At 40.7% G+C, this 16,839-nt stretch overlaps 1 protein-coding gene across 1 annotated transcript; it reads left to right on the top strand.

The window, feature by feature from the left end:
* Positions 1-3,829: 3,829 nt before the first annotated feature.
* Positions 3,830-15,836, top strand: LOC115186446 (NACHT, LRR and PYD domains-containing protein 12; the record flags this gene model as incomplete). The annotated part of the gene is made up of 7 exons (XM_029746072.1): positions 3,830-4,780; positions 5,056-5,062; positions 5,107-5,263; positions 7,671-7,844; positions 10,891-11,064; positions 14,324-14,497; positions 15,689-15,836. Coding segments are annotated over 7 exons (1,785 nt in total), but the record flags the coding sequence as incomplete, so codon positions are not given.
* Positions 15,837-16,839: the final 1,003 nt, after the last annotated feature.

A 16,839-nucleotide genomic window follows, 5' to 3' on the forward strand; every position in this document is an offset into this window, starting at 1 on the left:
GTTTAGTTGTTACTGTGTTAACCAACATGCTGGATCTCTGTTCAGGATGTCACTGTGTTGACCACAACCAACATGCTGGATCTCTGTTTAGTTGTTACTGTGTTAACCACAACCAACATGCTGGATCTCTGTTTAGTTGTCACTGTGTTAACCACAACCAACATGCTGGATCTCTGTTTAGTTGTTACTGTGTTAACCACAACCAACATGCTGGATCTCTGTTTAGTTTTCACTGTGTTAACCACAACCAACATGCTGGATCTCTGTTTAGTTGTCACTGTGTTAACCACAACCAACATGTTGGATCTCTGTTTAGTTGTCACTGTGTTAACCACAACCAACATGCTGGATCTCTGTTTAGTTGTCACTGTGTTAACCACAACCAACATGCTGGATCTCTGTTTAGTTGTCACTGTGTTGACCACAACCAACATGCTGGATCTCTGTTTAGTTGTTACTGTGTTAACCACAACCAACATGCTGGATCTCTGTTTAGTTGTCACTGTGTTAACCACAACCAACATGTTGGATCTCTGTTTAGTTGTCACTGTGTTAACCAACATGTTGGATCTCTGTTTAGTTGTTACTGTGTTAACCACAACCAACATGTTGGATCTCTGTTTAGTTGTCACTGTGTTAACCACAACCAACATGCTGGATCTCTGTTTAGTTGTCACTGTGTTAACCACAACCAACATGCTGGATCTCTGTTTAGTTGTCACTGTGTTAACCACAACCAACATGCTGGATCTCTGTTTAGGACGTCACTGTGTTAACCACAACCAACATGCTGGATCTCTGTTTAGTTGTCACTGTGTTAACCACAACCAACATGCTGGATCTCTGTTTACAGGGGTCAGTGCTCTAAAATGAGTCTCTCTGGGGAGAGAGAGGAGGGGGGCCCTGCCTCTAAAATGAGTCTCTCTGGGGAGAGAGAGGAGGGGGCCCCTGCCTCCAAAATGCATCTCTCTGGGGGACATGACACCAAAGCTAAGAGGTGAGATAACAATTTTATGAAGAATTGATTAAGTTTATTTCCTAAATAAATAGCTATCTTAAGGTGAATGCACTTACTGTAAATCTCTCTGGATAAGAGCATCTGCTAAATCAGGGGTTCTCAATCCGGGGTCTGTGGAGGTACTGCAGGGGTTCTGCAGGAAGCGTGGGGAGTGGTGGTGTATCCAGGGAGAAAACTAAACTAATATTCTGAAATATCATTTGTGGTCTTATGCTGCCATCTATTGGAATTATTTAGCAACTGCAGTAGTGCTGAAAAAATGTGTTATTCCTTATTAAAGTAGTAATTACTGAGAATTACTAGTTCATTTTATCACTTACAATCATAAAATAACCACTTATACCATAACAAACAATTAAACTGACATAAACCAAAATCACTATATATGTAGTTATTTATTTAATGACCAAATTGAGCCGGTCGGTCACATTTGAGAGAGATATATAGCATTTTGCATAAAAAAACATGATTTCTGTCTCTGAAATGAAACCATCAAGTGATAGATTTAAACAAATCCTTGTCTGTGAGAGATGTAATAATTAATACATCATTTCTTTAAACAATAAAAGCTCATTTCTGTAAAGTGATATGTTGCATTTTGGAACTCTTCTTATGTTTCCCCATCTGAGATCAGAGTAGATGAGAGATGTAATGTTTGTCTCTGTTGTGTCTGTTGTGTTGAAGACCAATCAAGCGGAAGAGACCAGCCTCCCCTGTACCCAGCTGTGTGTCCATGAAGAGTGACTGGTCTATGGTTCAACCTATAAACTTTAGAGAGGGAGACTTTTCTACTGAACAAAGGTAAGAAGAACTCATTGGTCATGGTCAGTGAGTTAAACAACACTGTCTCTAGTCATTTCTCCTCTCCCATTTTCACATTTCTTTTTGTTGTTTTCATAATCCACAGGCTAATCCTTTAGTCCATTTTCATAGTCCTAAAACAGTGTGTGTGTGTGTGTGTGTGTGTGTGTGTGTGTGTGTGTGTGTGTGTGTGTGTGTGTGTGTGTGTGTGTGTGTGTGTGTGTGTGTGTGTGTGTGTGTGTGTGTGTGTGTGTGTGTGTGTGTACTCCCTGGATGAGGAGATGTAATCTCATGTTTTGTCCACAGAAACCAACAGGAGAGATCAGAGTCAGAGATTCTCAGTGGTCAGTCTTCCCAGAGTCATCAAACAGACCTGGACTCTATATTCAGTGTATGTGGTCCTGTTATGTACATTTGTTTTTGTTTTCCTCAAGTAATGTTTCTTTCAATTATTAATTAATGTGTTAATGAGAAAGCATTTCTTCTCTTGCTTAACTTATTTACTTTATTTATTTTAGTTGCTTGAAGAGAAAATTATGACATTTGTGAAGAACGAGCTGAAGATGTTCAAGAGGATTCTTAGTCCAGAACTCCCAGAAGGCTTTGAGAGTCAGAAGCAGGATAAGGAAGTGGTGGATGCTGAAGATGAGAAGCAGGAGAGCAGTGCCAGAGAGGGGGCTCTGAAGATCACACTGCACGTCCTGAGGAAAATGAACCAAAAGGAACTCGCTGACACACTGGAGAAAAGTAAGATCTGTCTGCCTCATGTTGAATGCTGTTTTATAACATTTAAAAGCTGTGGCTAAAGTACAGCTAAAGTAGCTGTGTAACTCAGCGATATTGTAGCAGCCTTAACATAACACCTAGTGACCTCATCAAGTAGCAGAAGGGATGTGTTGTGTTGATTAATTTAGAGAGAGAGAGAGAGAGAGAGAGAGAGAGAGAGAGAGAGAGAGAGAGAGAGAGAGAGAGAGAGAGAGAGAGAGAGAGAGAGAGAGAGAGAGAGAGAGAGAGAGAGAGAGAGAGAGAGAGAGAGAGAGATCATTAATAATATAATCAGTCACACCAGTCTGTAATGCATTATGAAAACATTTACACATTTATACATTCAGTTAAGAGAATAAATGATAATAATTTAAAATGTTATAACAGTCCTACAGTACTGTAGGCATTGAAACAGACATAATATTAATATCTTCTGTGTTATTTCTAGATTCAGATGAGCTTGCTGTGATTTGCCAACGTGAACTCAAATCTAATCTAAAGAAGAAATTTCAATGTGTATTTGAGGGGATCGCTAAACAAGGAAACCCAACACTTCTCAATAAGATCTACACAGAGCTGTACATCACAGAGGGTGGAACAGAAGAGGTCAATAATGAACATGAGCTGAGACAGATTGAGACAACAACCAGGAAACAAGCAAGACCAGAGACTGCAATCAAATGTAAAGACATCTTCAAACCCTTAACTGGACATGACAAACGTATCAGAACTGTGCTGACAAAGGGAGTTGCTGGCATTGGAAAAACAGTCTCTGTGCAGAAGTTCATTCTGGACTGGGCTGAAGGAAAAGCAAATCAGGATTTTCAATTTGTGTTTTCTTTCCCTTTTCGGGAGCTGAATTTGATGAAAGAGGACAAAAACACTTTGATTGAACTTCTCAATCACTTCTCAATGGAAATCAAACAATCAAGAATCTACAATTACGACAAGTACAAAGTTCTGTTCATCTTTGATGGTCTGGATGAGTGCCGACTGCCCCTAGACTTCCAGAAGAACAAGATCTGTTGTGACGTCACAAAGTCAACCTCACTGGATGTTCTGCTGACAAATCTCATCAAGGGAAATCTGCTTCCCTCTGCTCTCATCTGGATAACTACCCGACCTGCAGCAGCCAATAAGATCCCTTCAGGGTGTGTTGACCAGGTGACAGAGGTACGAGGGTTTAATGACCCACAGAAGGAGGAGTACTTCAGGAAGAAATTCAGTGATGAGGACCTGGCCAGCAGAATCATCTCACACATAAAGACATCAAGAAGCCTCCACATCATGTGCCACATTCCAGTCTTCTGTTGGATTTCTGCAACAGTCCTCAAACACATGCTGAAACATAAGAGAGAAGAGATGCCCAAGACTCTGACTGAGATGTACACACACCTTGTGGTGTTTCATACCAAACAGAAGAATGAAAAGTATCTTGGGAAAGAAGAGACAGATCCACACTTGAATAACGAGAGCATTCTGTCACTGGGAAAACTGGCTTTTCAACAGCTAGTGAAGGGCAATCTGATTTTCTATGAAGAAGACCTGAAAGAGGCTGGCATTGATGTCATTGAAGCCTCAGTTTACTCAGGATTGTGCACACAGCTCTTTAAAGAGGAATGTGTTCTGTACCAGAACAAGGTGTACTGCTTCGTGCATCTGAGCATTCAGGAGTTTCTGGCTGCTGTCTATGTGTTCCTCTCATTCATCAACAACAATGAGAATCTAATGGACAAACTGCAAACAAAAGACAAGCCTGAAGTTACTGTCTACAAGAGTGCTGTGGATAAAGCCTTACAAAGTGAGACAGGAAACCTGGACCTTTTCCTCCGCTTCCTTCTGGGCCTCTCACTGGAGTCCAATCAGAAGCACTTACGAGGTCTACTGACAAAGACAAGAAGCAGCTCACAGAGCCATGAAAAAACAGTCAAGTACATCAAGGAGAAGATCAGGGAGAATCTCTCTCCAGAGAGGAGCATCAATCTGTTCCACTGTCTGAATGAACTGAATGACCATTCTCTAGTGGAGGAGATCCAAAGCTACCTGAGATCAGGAAGTCTCTCAAAACCCAACCTGTCACCTGCACAGTGGTCAGCTCTGGTCTTTGTGTTGCTGACTTCAGAAAAGGAGCTGGATGTGTTTGACCTGAAGAAATACTCCAGATCAGAGGAAGGTCTTCTGAGGCTGCTGCCAGTGGTCAAAGCCTCCAGAGCTGCTCTGTGAGTACATAAAATGACATATAAGAATTAATCATCAGGAAGAAATATTCAGTTTAGAGAATAATACGTATTATAATTTGTATATAATATTATGTTTAAAAACATATTGAATAAATGCATTGATTTTCCCATTAGTATAACAGAATGACCACACAATTCTAGGAGACAGAAGATTAATCTATATGTTGTTAGAGAGATTAAACCAAATGCATTTTCCTTTGTCCTTATATGCTACCGGTGTTAAATTAGCAGTGTGTCTGTGAAGTCATGATGATCTCTTTGTCAGGATGTCAGGCTGTCTAGTCACAGAGGAAGGCTGTGCTTCGCTGGCCTCAGCTCTGAAGTCAAACCCCTCACACCTGAGAGAGCTGGACCTGAGCTACAATCACCCAGGAGACTCAGGAGTCAGACTGCTCTCTGCTGGACTGGAGGATCCACACTGCAGACTGGAGAAACTCAAGTATGTAGAGGGTTTATGTCTGGAGACTCTGAAGTCAGTATTCCTGTAGTTGGTCAACAAGTGATAACTGTTCACCAGATCCACATGTGTTTACCAGGCACACAAAGTCCACACCATATGTGTTTGGACAGTGAAGCTTACAGTTTTACATTTGGTGCTATGCTCCAGCATGTTAGATTTCAGATAGAATGTTTCATATTAGGTGAATATACAGAATGTCACATTTTATTTGACATTTTAGCTGATTTTGTATGTTTGCCCACTGACAAAGAAATGATCAGTCTATAATTTTAATGGTAGGTTTATTTGAACAGTGAGAGACATAATAACAACAAAAAAATCCAGAAAAACGCATGTCAAAAATGTTATAAAATGATTTGCATTTTAATGAGGGAAATAAGTATTTGACCCCTCTGCAAAACATGACTTAGTACTTGGTGGCAAAACCCTTGTTGGCAATCACAGAGGTCAGACTTTTCTTGTAGTTGACCACCAGGTTTGCACACATCTCAGGAGGGATTTTGTCCCACTCCTCTTTGCAGATCTTCTCCAAGTCATTAAGGTTTCGAGGCTGATGTTTGGCAACTCGAACCTTCAGCTCCCTCCACAGATTTTCTATGGGATTAAGATCTGGAGACTGGCTAGGCCACTCCAGGACCTTAATGTGCTTCTTCTTGAGCCACTCCTTTGTTGCCTTGGCCGTGTGTTTTGGGTCATTGTCATGCTGGAATACCCATCCACGACCCATTTTCAATGCCCTGGCTGAGGGAAGGAGGTTCTCACCCAGGATTTGACCATACATGGCCCCGTCCATCGTCCCTTTGATGCGGTGAAGTTGCCCTGTCCCCTCAGCAGTAAAACACACCCAAAGCATAAAGCATAATGTTTCCACCTCCATGTTTGACAGTGGGGATGGTGTTCTTGGGGTCATAGGCAGCTTTCCTCCTCCAAACACGGCGAGTTGAGTTGATGCCAAAGAGCTCCATTTTGGTCTCATCTGACCACAACACTTTCACCCAGTTGTCCTCTGAATCATTCAGATGTTCATTGGCAAACTTCAGACGGGCATGTATATGTGCTTTCTTGAGCAGGGGGACCTTGCGGGCGCTGCAGGATTTCAGTCCTTCACGGCGTAGTGTGTTACCAATTGTTTTCTTAGTGACTATCGTCCCAGCTGCCTTGAGATAATTGACAAGATCCTCCCGTGTAGTTCTGGGCTGATTCCTCACCGTTCTCATGATCATTGCAACTCCATGAGGTGAGATCTTGCATGGAGCCCCAGGCCGAGGGAGATTGACAGTTCTTTTGTGTTTCTTCCATTTGCGAATAATCGCACCAACTGTTGTCACCTTCTCACCAAGCTGCTTGGCGATGGTCTTGTAGCCCATTCCAGCCTTGTGTAGGTTTACAACCTTGTCCCTGACATCCTTGGAGAGCTCTTTGGTCTTGGCCATGGTGGAGAGTTTGGAATCTGATTGATTGCTTCTGTGGACAGGTGTCCTTTTTTTTACACGTAACAAGTTGCGGTTAGGAGCACTCCCTTTAAGAGTGTCCTCCTAATCTCAGCTCGTTACCTGTATAAAAGACACCTGGGAGCCAGAAATCTTTCTGATTGAGAGGGGGTCAAATACTTATTTCCCTCATTAAAATGCAAATCAATTTATAACATTTTTGACATGTGTTTTTCAGGATTGTTTTGTTATTGTTTCTCTCACTGTTCAAATAAACCTACCATTAAAATTATAGACTGATTATTTCTTTGTCAGTGTGCAAAAGTACAAAATCAGCAGGGGATCAAATACTTTTTCCCCCCACTGTATATGGGGCTTTGGTGACAAAATGGATGGCACTGTGATAGACTGCATCCAGTTTATTGAGTACGGTATTGGAAGCTATTTTGTAAATGACATCGCCGAAGTCGAGGATCGGTAGGATGGTCAGTTTTACGAGGGTATGATTGGCAGCATGAGTGAAGGATGCTATGTTGCGAAATAGGAAGCCAATTCTAGATTTAACTTTGGATTGGAGATGCTTATAGTGAGTCTGGAAGGAGATTTTACAGTCTTGTTGTAGCCTCTGTAACATTTCTCACTCATTATTATTCATGATCTTTCTCAATCATGGCAGTCACAGGCTTGATGTAGTAGTTGTGTTCAAAAAATATGGGACCAAATACTAAATCTGATACCTCACTGTCTGTCTTTTGACTGATACTGCTTTTAAACTGGTCTGGTCAGTCTACTCAAGTAATATTATGATAATTTATAATAATAATAAGTTAATTTATGAATAGATATGGCAGATTTCAGGACACTGATATATCTGAATATGTTGAAAAAATATACTGCCACTATTTTCACAACCAAAGAATAGCAGTGTGATTTTAATATGATTTTACTCTTTGCAGGCTGTCAGGTTGTCTAGTCACAGAGGAAGGCTGTGCTTCTCTGGTCTCAGTTCTCAGTTCAAACCCCTCACACCTGAGAGAGCTGGATCTGAGTAACAATGACCTGAAGGATTCAGGAGTGGCGCTGCTCTCTGCTGGACTGGAGGATCCACACTGCAGACTGGAGACTCTGAGGTCAGTATTGCTGTAGTTGGTCAACAAGTGATAACTGTTCACCAGATCCACATGTGTTTACCAGACACACATAGTCCACACCATATGTGTTTGGACAGTGAAGCTTACAGTTTTAAATGTGGTGCTATGCTCCAGCATTTTGGATTTGAGATAGAATGTTTCATATCAGGCAACAGTGCAGAATGTCACCTTTTATTTGAGGGTATTTTCATACATAGCTGTGTTACTGTTAAGAAAGGAAAGCACTTTATGTATTTAGTTCTCCCATTTGAAAAAGTTGTACATATTCAGACAAATTCACTTATATTGTATTAAAGTAGCCATAAGTTTAGTATTTAGTCCCATATTCCATGCCTGCAGTGATTACATCAAGCTTGTGATTCTACAAACTTGTTGAATGCATTTGCAGTTTGTCTTGGTTGTGTTTTGGATGATGTTTTTCCTAATAGTAACTGAATGGTGAATAATGTCCTGTCATTTTGGAGTCACTTCATTTGTATTATCAGTGTCTGTAAGAAGTGAAGATGTTTCTGAACACTTCTACATTCATGTGGATGCTACCATGATTATGAATAATCATGACATGATGAATGAGAGTCAGGAAAAAAACCTTCTGTTATTGGTTCTTAAACATTTTTTTTACCCCTTTTATTATTTTTTTCCAAAACTTGTCTCATCGCTGAAACTCCTGTACGGACTCGAGAGAGGCAAAGGTCAAGAGCCGTGTGTCCTCCGAAATACAACCCAGCCAAGCCACACTGCTTCTTGATGCAATGCCCACTTAACCCAGAAGCCAGCTGCACCAATGTGTCGGAGGAAACCTCATTAACCTGGCAACCGTGTCAGCATGGACTGCGCCCGGCCCGCCACAGAAACCTCTAGAGCACAATGGGACAGGGACATCCCTGCTGGCCCCTTATCCAGGACAATGCTGGGCCAATTGTGCGCCGCCCCATGGGTCTCCCGGTCGTGGCCTCCTGCGACAGATTCTGGACTCAAACCCAGAATCTGTAGTGGCACAGCTAGCACTGTGATGCAGTGCCTTAGACCACTGCGCCACTCGAGAGGCCCGAATAACAAAGTTATAGAGGAACAAAGATCAGATAAAATGCTAACCTCCTCTGTTACTGGTAATGGTGAGAGGTTAGCATGTTTTGTTGTAGCCTCTGTTATTGGTAATGGTGAGAGGTTAGCATGTTTTGTTGTATCCTCTGTTATTGGTAATGGTGAGAGGTTAGCATGTTTTGTTGTATCCTCTGTTATTGGTAATGGTGAGAGGTTAGCATGTTTTATTGTAGCCTCTGTTATTGGTAATGGTGAGAGGTTAGCATGTTTTGTTGTATCCTCTGTTATTGGTAATGGTGAGAGGTTAGCATGTTTTGTTGTATCCTCTGTTATTGGTAATGGTGAGAGGTTAGCATGTTTTGTTGTATCCTCTGTTATTGGTAATGGTGAGAGGTTAGCATGTTTTGTTGTATCCTCTGTTATTGGTAATGGTGAGAGGTTAGCATGTTTTGTTGTATCCTCTGTTATTGGTAATGGTGAGAGGTTAGCATGTTTTGTTGTATCCTCTGTTATTGGTAATAGTGAGAGGTTAGCATGTTTTGTTGTATCCTCTGTTATTGGTAATGGTGAGAGGTTAGCATGTTTTGTTGTATCCTCTGTTATTGGTAATGGTGAGAGGTTAGCATGTTTTGTTGTATCCTCTGTTATTGGTAATGGTGAGAGGTTAACAAGTTTTGTTGTAGCCTCTGTTATTGGTAATGGTGAGAGGTTAGCATGTTTTGATGTAGACTCTGTTATTGGTAATGGTGAGAGGTTAGCATGTTTTGTTGTAGCCTCTGTTATTGGTAATGGTGAGAGGTTAGCATATTTTGTTGTAGCCTCTGTTATTGGTAATGGTGAGAGGTTAGCATGTTTTGTTGTAGCCTCTGTTATTGGTAATGGTGAGAGGTTAGCATGTTTTGTTGTAGCCTCTGTTATTGGTAATGGTGTAAGGTTAGCATGTTTTGTTGTTGCCTCTGTTATTGGTAATGGTGAGAGGTTAGCATGTTCTGTTGTAGCCTCTGTTATTGGTAATGGTGAGAGGTTAGCATGTTCTGTTGTAGCCTCTGTTATTGGTAATGGTGAAAGGTTAGCATGTTCTGTTGTAGCCTCTGTTATTGGTAATGGTGAGAGGTTAGCATGTTTTGTTGTAGCCTCTGGTTTTGGTAATGGTGAGAGGTTAGCATGTTCTGTTGTAGCCTCTGTTATTGGTAATGGTGAGAGGTTAGCATGTTTTGTTGTAGCTTCTGTAACTTTCTCACTCATTATTATTCATGATTCATTCATGATTTGTATTAATCATGTTATCATCAGTATTCATTTAGTAGTGTTTAGAAACATGTTATCTACTCACTTAGACATATAATTACTCCAGTATTCATCCACCATTCAGTTACTATTGGGCAAAACATAACCCAAAACAAACAGCAAATGCAACCAATGAGTGTACAACAAAGTACTCTACTTTTGACTATTTTAATACTGAATTGGTCTGAATACTTATGACTTCTTCAAATAGGGGGTCTGGATAAATAAAGTGCTATTATTTTTCTAAATGGTGAAACAGATATGTATGAAAATATCCTCAAATAAAAGGTGACATTATATACTGTCACCTCATATGAAACATTTGATCTGAAATCCAAAATGTTGGAGTTTATAGCCACATTTAAAATGTTATCTTCACTGTCAAAATAGATATGGTGTGGACTGTATACTCAATACAATCTAAATCTGATACCTCACTGTCTGTCTTTTGACTGATACTGCTTTTAAACTGGTCTGGTCAGTCTACTCAAATATTTGTACTATACATGTTTCTATCTACAAGCAATACTTTGATAATTTGTCATTTCTAATAATGATACATTAATGTATTTATGAATAGATATGGAAGGTTTCAGGACACTGATATATCTGAATATGTTGAGAAAATATACTGCCACTATTTTCAACACCAAAGAATAGCAGTGTGGTTTTAATATGATTTTACTCTTTGCAGGCTGTCAGGCTGTCTTGTCACAGAGGAAGGCTGTGCTTCTCTGGTCTCAGCTCTGAGGTCAAACCCCTCACACCTGAGAGAGCTGGATCTGAGTAACAATGACTTGAAGGATTCAGGAGTGAAGCTGCTCTCTGCTGGACTGGAGGATCCACACTGTAAACTGGAGACTCTGAGGTCAGTATTCCTGTAGTTGGTCAACAAGTGATAACTGTTCACCAGATCCACATGTGTTTACCCGGCACACATAGTCCACACCATATGTGTTTGGACAGTGAAGCTTACAGTTTTAAAGTTGGTGCTATGCTCCAACATTTAGGATTTGAGATAAGAGTGCTAGGCAGGTATCCTAGTGGTTAGAGCGTTGGACTAGTAACCGTAAGGTTGCTGGATCGAATCCCCGAGCTGACGGTGTAAACATCTGTTGTTCTTCCCTTGACCAAGGCAGTTAACCCACTGTTCCTAGTCTGTCGTTGAAAATAAGAATTTGTCCTTAACTGACTTGCCTAGTTAAATAAAGGTAAAAGATAAATATTAGGTGACTGTACAGAATGTCACCTTTTATTTGAGTGTATTTTCATATTTATCTGTGTTACCATTTAGAAATGAAAGCACTTTATGTATCTAGTTCTCCCATTTGAAGAAGTCTTACATATTTGGACATATTCACTGATATTGTATTAAAGTAGTCATAAGTTTAGTATAGGTCCCATATTCCATGTCTGCAGTGATTACATCAAGCTTGTGATTCTACAAATCACAACCAAAACAAACTGCAAATGCAACCAATGAGTTTACAACCTTGAGTAGAGTCACAGGCTTGATGTTGTCATTGCGTTCAAGGAATATCAGACCAAATACTAAACTTTTGACTACTTTAATACACTATAAGTCTGGACCCATACAAATCAGCCGGGCGAGACAATCTGGACCCTCTCTTTCTAATATTATCTGCCGAAATTGTTGCAACCCGTATTAGTAGCCTGTTAAACCTCTCTTTCGTATTGTCTGAGATCCCCAAAGATTGGAAAGCTGAAACGGTCACCCCCCTCTTCAAAGGGGGGGACACTCTAGACCCGAACTGCTACAGACCTATATCTATTCTACCCTGTCTTTCTAAGGTCTTTGAAAGTCAAGTTAACAAACAGATTACCGACCATTTTGAATCCCACCGTACCTTCTCCGCTATGCAATCTGGTTTCCGAGCTGGTCATGGGTACACCTCAGCCACGCTCAAGGTCCTAAATGACATCGTAACCGCCATCGAACAGAGACATTACTGTGCAGCCGTATTCATCGACCTGGCAAAGGCTTTCGACTCTGTCAATCACCACATTCTTATTGGCTGACTCGACAGCCTTGGTTTCTCAAATGACTGACTCGCCTGGTTCACCAACTAGTTCTCTGATAGAGTTCAGTGTGTCAAATCGGAGGGCCTGTTTTCCGGACCTCTGGCAGTCTCTATGGGTGTGCCAAAGGGTTCAATTCTCGGGCCGACTCTTTTCTCTGTATACATCAATGATGTTGCTCTTGCTGCTGGTGAGTCTCTGATCCACCTCTACGCAGACGACACCATTCTGTATACTTCTGGACCTTCTTTGGACACTGCGTTAACAACCCTCCAGACGAGCTTCAATGCCATACAACTCTCCTTCCGTGGCCTCCAACTGCTCTTAAACGCAAGTAAAATTAAATGAATGCTCTTCAACCGATCGCTGCCCGCACCTGCCTGCCCGTCCAGCATCACTACTCAGGACGGCTCTGACTTAGAATACGTGGACAACTACAAATACCTAGGTGTCTGGTTAGACTGTAAACTCTCCTTCCAGACTCACATTAAGCATCTCCAATCCAAAAGTAAATCTAGAATCGGATTCCTATATCGCAACAAAGCATCCTTCACTCATGCTGCCAAACATACCCTCGTAAAACTGACCATCCTACCAATCCTCGACTTCGGCGATGTCATTTACAAAATAGCTTCCAATACCCTACTCAACAAGCTGGATGCAGTCTATCACAGTGCCATCCGTTTTGTCACCAAAGCCCCATATACTACCCACCACTGCGACCTGTACGCTCTCGTTGGCTGGCCCTCGCTTCATACTCGTCGCCAAACCCACTGGCTCCAGGTCATCTACAAGTCTCTGCTAGGTAAAACACCGCCTGGTCTCAGCTCACTGGTCACCATAGCAGCACCCACATGTAGCACGTGCTCCAGCAGGTATATCTCACTGGTCACCCCCAAAGCCAATTCCTCCTTTGGTCATCTTTCCTTCCAGTTCTCTGCTGCCAATGACTGGAACAAACTGCAAAAATCTCTGATGCTGGAGACTCATATCTCCCTCACTAGCTTTAAGCACCAGCTGTCAGAGCAGCACACAGATCACTGCACCTGTACATAGCCCATCTGTAAACAGCCCATAAAATCTACCTACCTTATCCCCATACTGTATTTATTTATTTATCTTGCTCCTTTGCACCCCAGTATTCAGTGTTTAATTGCTATATTGTAATTACTTCGTCACCATGGCCTATTTATTGCCTTAACTTACCTCATTTGCACTCACTGTATATAGACATGATGTTTTCTTTTGTTCTACTGTATTATTGACTGTATGTTTTGTTTATTCCATGTGTAACTCTGTGTTGTTGTATGTGTCAAATTGCTATGCTTTATCTTGGCCAGGTCGTAGTTGAAAATGAGAACTTGTTCTCAACTAGCCTACCTGGTTAAATAAAGGTGAAATAAATAAATAAAAATAAGTGAATTGGTCAGAAAACATATGACTTCTTCAAATAGAGGGACTAGATCCATAAAGTGCTTTCATTTCTAAACGGTGAAACAGATATGTATGAAAATATCCTCAATTAAAAGGTGACATTATATACTGTCACCTCATATGAAACATTTGATCTGAAATCCAAAATATTGGAGTATAGAGCCACATTTAAAATGTTATCTTCACTGTCAAAATAGATATGGTGTGGACTGTATACTCAATACAATCCAAATCTGATACCTCACTGTCTGTCTTTTGACTGATCCTGCTTTTAAACTGGTCTGGTCAGTGCTCAAATATTTGTACTATACATTTTCTCTCTACAAGTAATATTATGATCATTTATAATAATGAAACATCCATTTATGAATATATATGGCAGGTTTCAGGACACTGATATATCTGAATATGTTGAAAAAATATACTGCCACTATTTTCACCACCAAAGAATAGCAGTGTGGTTTTAATATGATTTGACTCTTTGTCAGGCTGTCAGGCTGTCTAGTCACAGAGGAAGGCTGTGCTTCTCTGGTCTCAGCTCTGAGGTCAAACCCAACACATTATTTGTAAACGGGTAACAGCGTAAACAGAGAAAGCTAAACTTATCATTTTAATACAACCTGTCTGTTATTGTATTTCTTCTGTGTTGGCAGACTCACTGGCTGTAAACTCAGAAACACATCCTGTAAAGTGTTGGCCTCAGTTCTCAGTTCAAACCCCTCACACCTGAGAGAGCTGGACCTGAGTAACAATGACCTGAAGGATTCAGGAGTGAAGCTGCTCTCTGCTGGACTGGAGGATCCACAATGCAGACTGGAGTCTCTGAGGTCAGTATTCCTGTAGTTGGTCAACAAGTGATAACTGTTCACCAGATCCACATGTGTTTACCAGACACACATAGTCCACACCATATGTGTTTGGACAGTGAAGCTTACAGTTTTCAAGTTGATTCTATACTCCAGCAATTTAGATCTGAGATAAAACATTTTATATTAGGTGACAGTACAGAATGTCACCTTTTATTTGAGGTTAATGGTGAGAGGTTAGCATGTTTTGTTGTAGCCTCTGTTATTGGTAATGGTGAGAGATTAGCATGTTTTGTTGTAGCCTCTGATATTGGTAATGGTGAGAGGTTAGCATGTTTTGTTGTAGCCTCTGTTATTGGTAATGGTGAGAGGTTAGTATGTTTTGTTGTAGCCTCTGTTATTGGTAATGGTGAGAGGTTAGTATGTTTTGTTGTAGCCTCTGTAACTCTCTCACTCATTATTTTTCATTATTTTTCATGATCTTTCTCAATCATGGCAGTCACAGGCTTGATGTAGCCATTGCAGTCAAAGAATATGGGACCAAATACTGAACTTTTGACTAATTTAACACACTATGAGTTAATTGGTCAGAATACTTATGACTTCTTTAAATAGGGGGACTAGATACATAGTGCTTTTATTTTTCTAAATGGTGAAACAGAAATGTATGAAAATATCCTCAAATAAAATGTTACATTATATACTGTCACCTCATATGAAACATTTGATCTGAAATCCAAAATGTTGGAGTTTAGAGCCACATTTAAAATGTTATCTTCACTGTCAAAATAGATATGGTGTGGACTGTATACTCAATACAATCTAAATCTGATAAATCTATCTTCACAATAAATCTAAATCTAAATTCACAATAAAACATTTAAAAAAAAATGTTAATAGAATTAAATAGGTGTTTCAGATAGTTAAATGGGATGGAATGTCTATTGAAATTGATATATAGTCTGTCTTTTGACTGATACTGCTTTTAAACTGGTCTGGTCAGTCTACTCAAATATTCATACTATACATGTTTTTATCTGCAGGCAAAACGTTGATAATTTGTCATTTCTAATAATGAAACATCCATTTACGAATAGATATGGAAGGTTTCAGGACACTGATGTATCTGAAAATGTAGAAAAAAATATACTGCCACTATTTTCACCACCAAAGAATAGCAGTTTGATTTTAATATGATTTGACTCTTTGCAGGCTGTCAGGCTGTCTAGTCACAGAGGAAGGCTGTGCTTCTCTGGTCTCAGCTCTGAGGTCAAACCCCTCACACCTGAGAGAGTTGGACCTGAGCTACAATCACCCAGGAGACTCAAGAGTCAGACTGCTCTCTGCTGGACTGGAGGATCCACACTGCAGACTGGAGAAACTCAAGTATGTAGAGGGTTTATGTCAATGTTCATTCCAAAATGGCAGTCAGACGTCCTTTACCCTCCTCTTGTCGTGTCCCGTGTATATATATATTTACATATTTTCTTCGCATATCTTTTTATATATTTTTTTCTAAAAACTCAATGTCAAAACACTCTGCAACCAATTAAAGAAAATATATATATTATTTACCTCAACTCTGAAATCCTCAACAGAAGCCAGAGGTTAGCCAGAGGTTGGCCAGTTCACTGGCTAACGTTGGAGTTGGCGGTCATCAGCTATCCCTTAGCTCGAAAAGCTATCGCCAGTTTTGTACAGCGCGACTCAGACCAGAGCATACCGAACTACAAAAATCTCTGAAACTGGAAACACTTATCTCCCTCACTAGCTTTAAGCACCAGCTGTCAGAGCAGCTCACAGATCACTGCACCTGTACATAGCCCTTCTATAATTTAGCCCAAACAACTACCTCTTCCCCTACTGTATTTATTTATTTTGTTCAATGTTCATATCAGACATGTTTGACTTATCAGGATAGTTAAGACAAACATTCTTTCCACCACATGGACAAAGTTATATGCTGACTGTGTGTGTCCAGTGTGTCCAGTGTGTCCAGTGTGTGTGTGTTTGTGTGTGTCCAGTGTTTGTGTGTGTGTCCAGTGTTTGTGTGTGTGTCCAGTGTGTGTTTGTGTGTGTCCAGTGTGTGTTTGTGTGTGTCCAATGTGTGTTTGTGTGTGTCCAGTGTGTGTTTGTGTGTGTCCAGTGTGTGTTTGTGTGTGTCCAGTGTGTGTGTGTGTGTTCAGTGTGTGTGTCCAGTGTGTTTGTGTGTGTGTCCAGTGTGTGTGTCCAGTGTGTTTGTGTGTGTGTCCAGTGTGTGTGGTGTCCAGTGTGTGTCCTGTGTGTGTCCAGTGTCCACACAAACACACACACACACACACACACACACACACACACAGGAAACACTTGCTGTACACACTGGA

This window comes from Salmo trutta, unplaced genomic scaffold, assembly GCF_901001165.1.
Source record: "Salmo trutta unplaced genomic scaffold, fSalTru1.1, whole genome shotgun sequence".
Taxonomy (NCBI): domain Eukaryota; kingdom Metazoa; phylum Chordata; class Actinopteri; order Salmoniformes; family Salmonidae; genus Salmo; species Salmo trutta.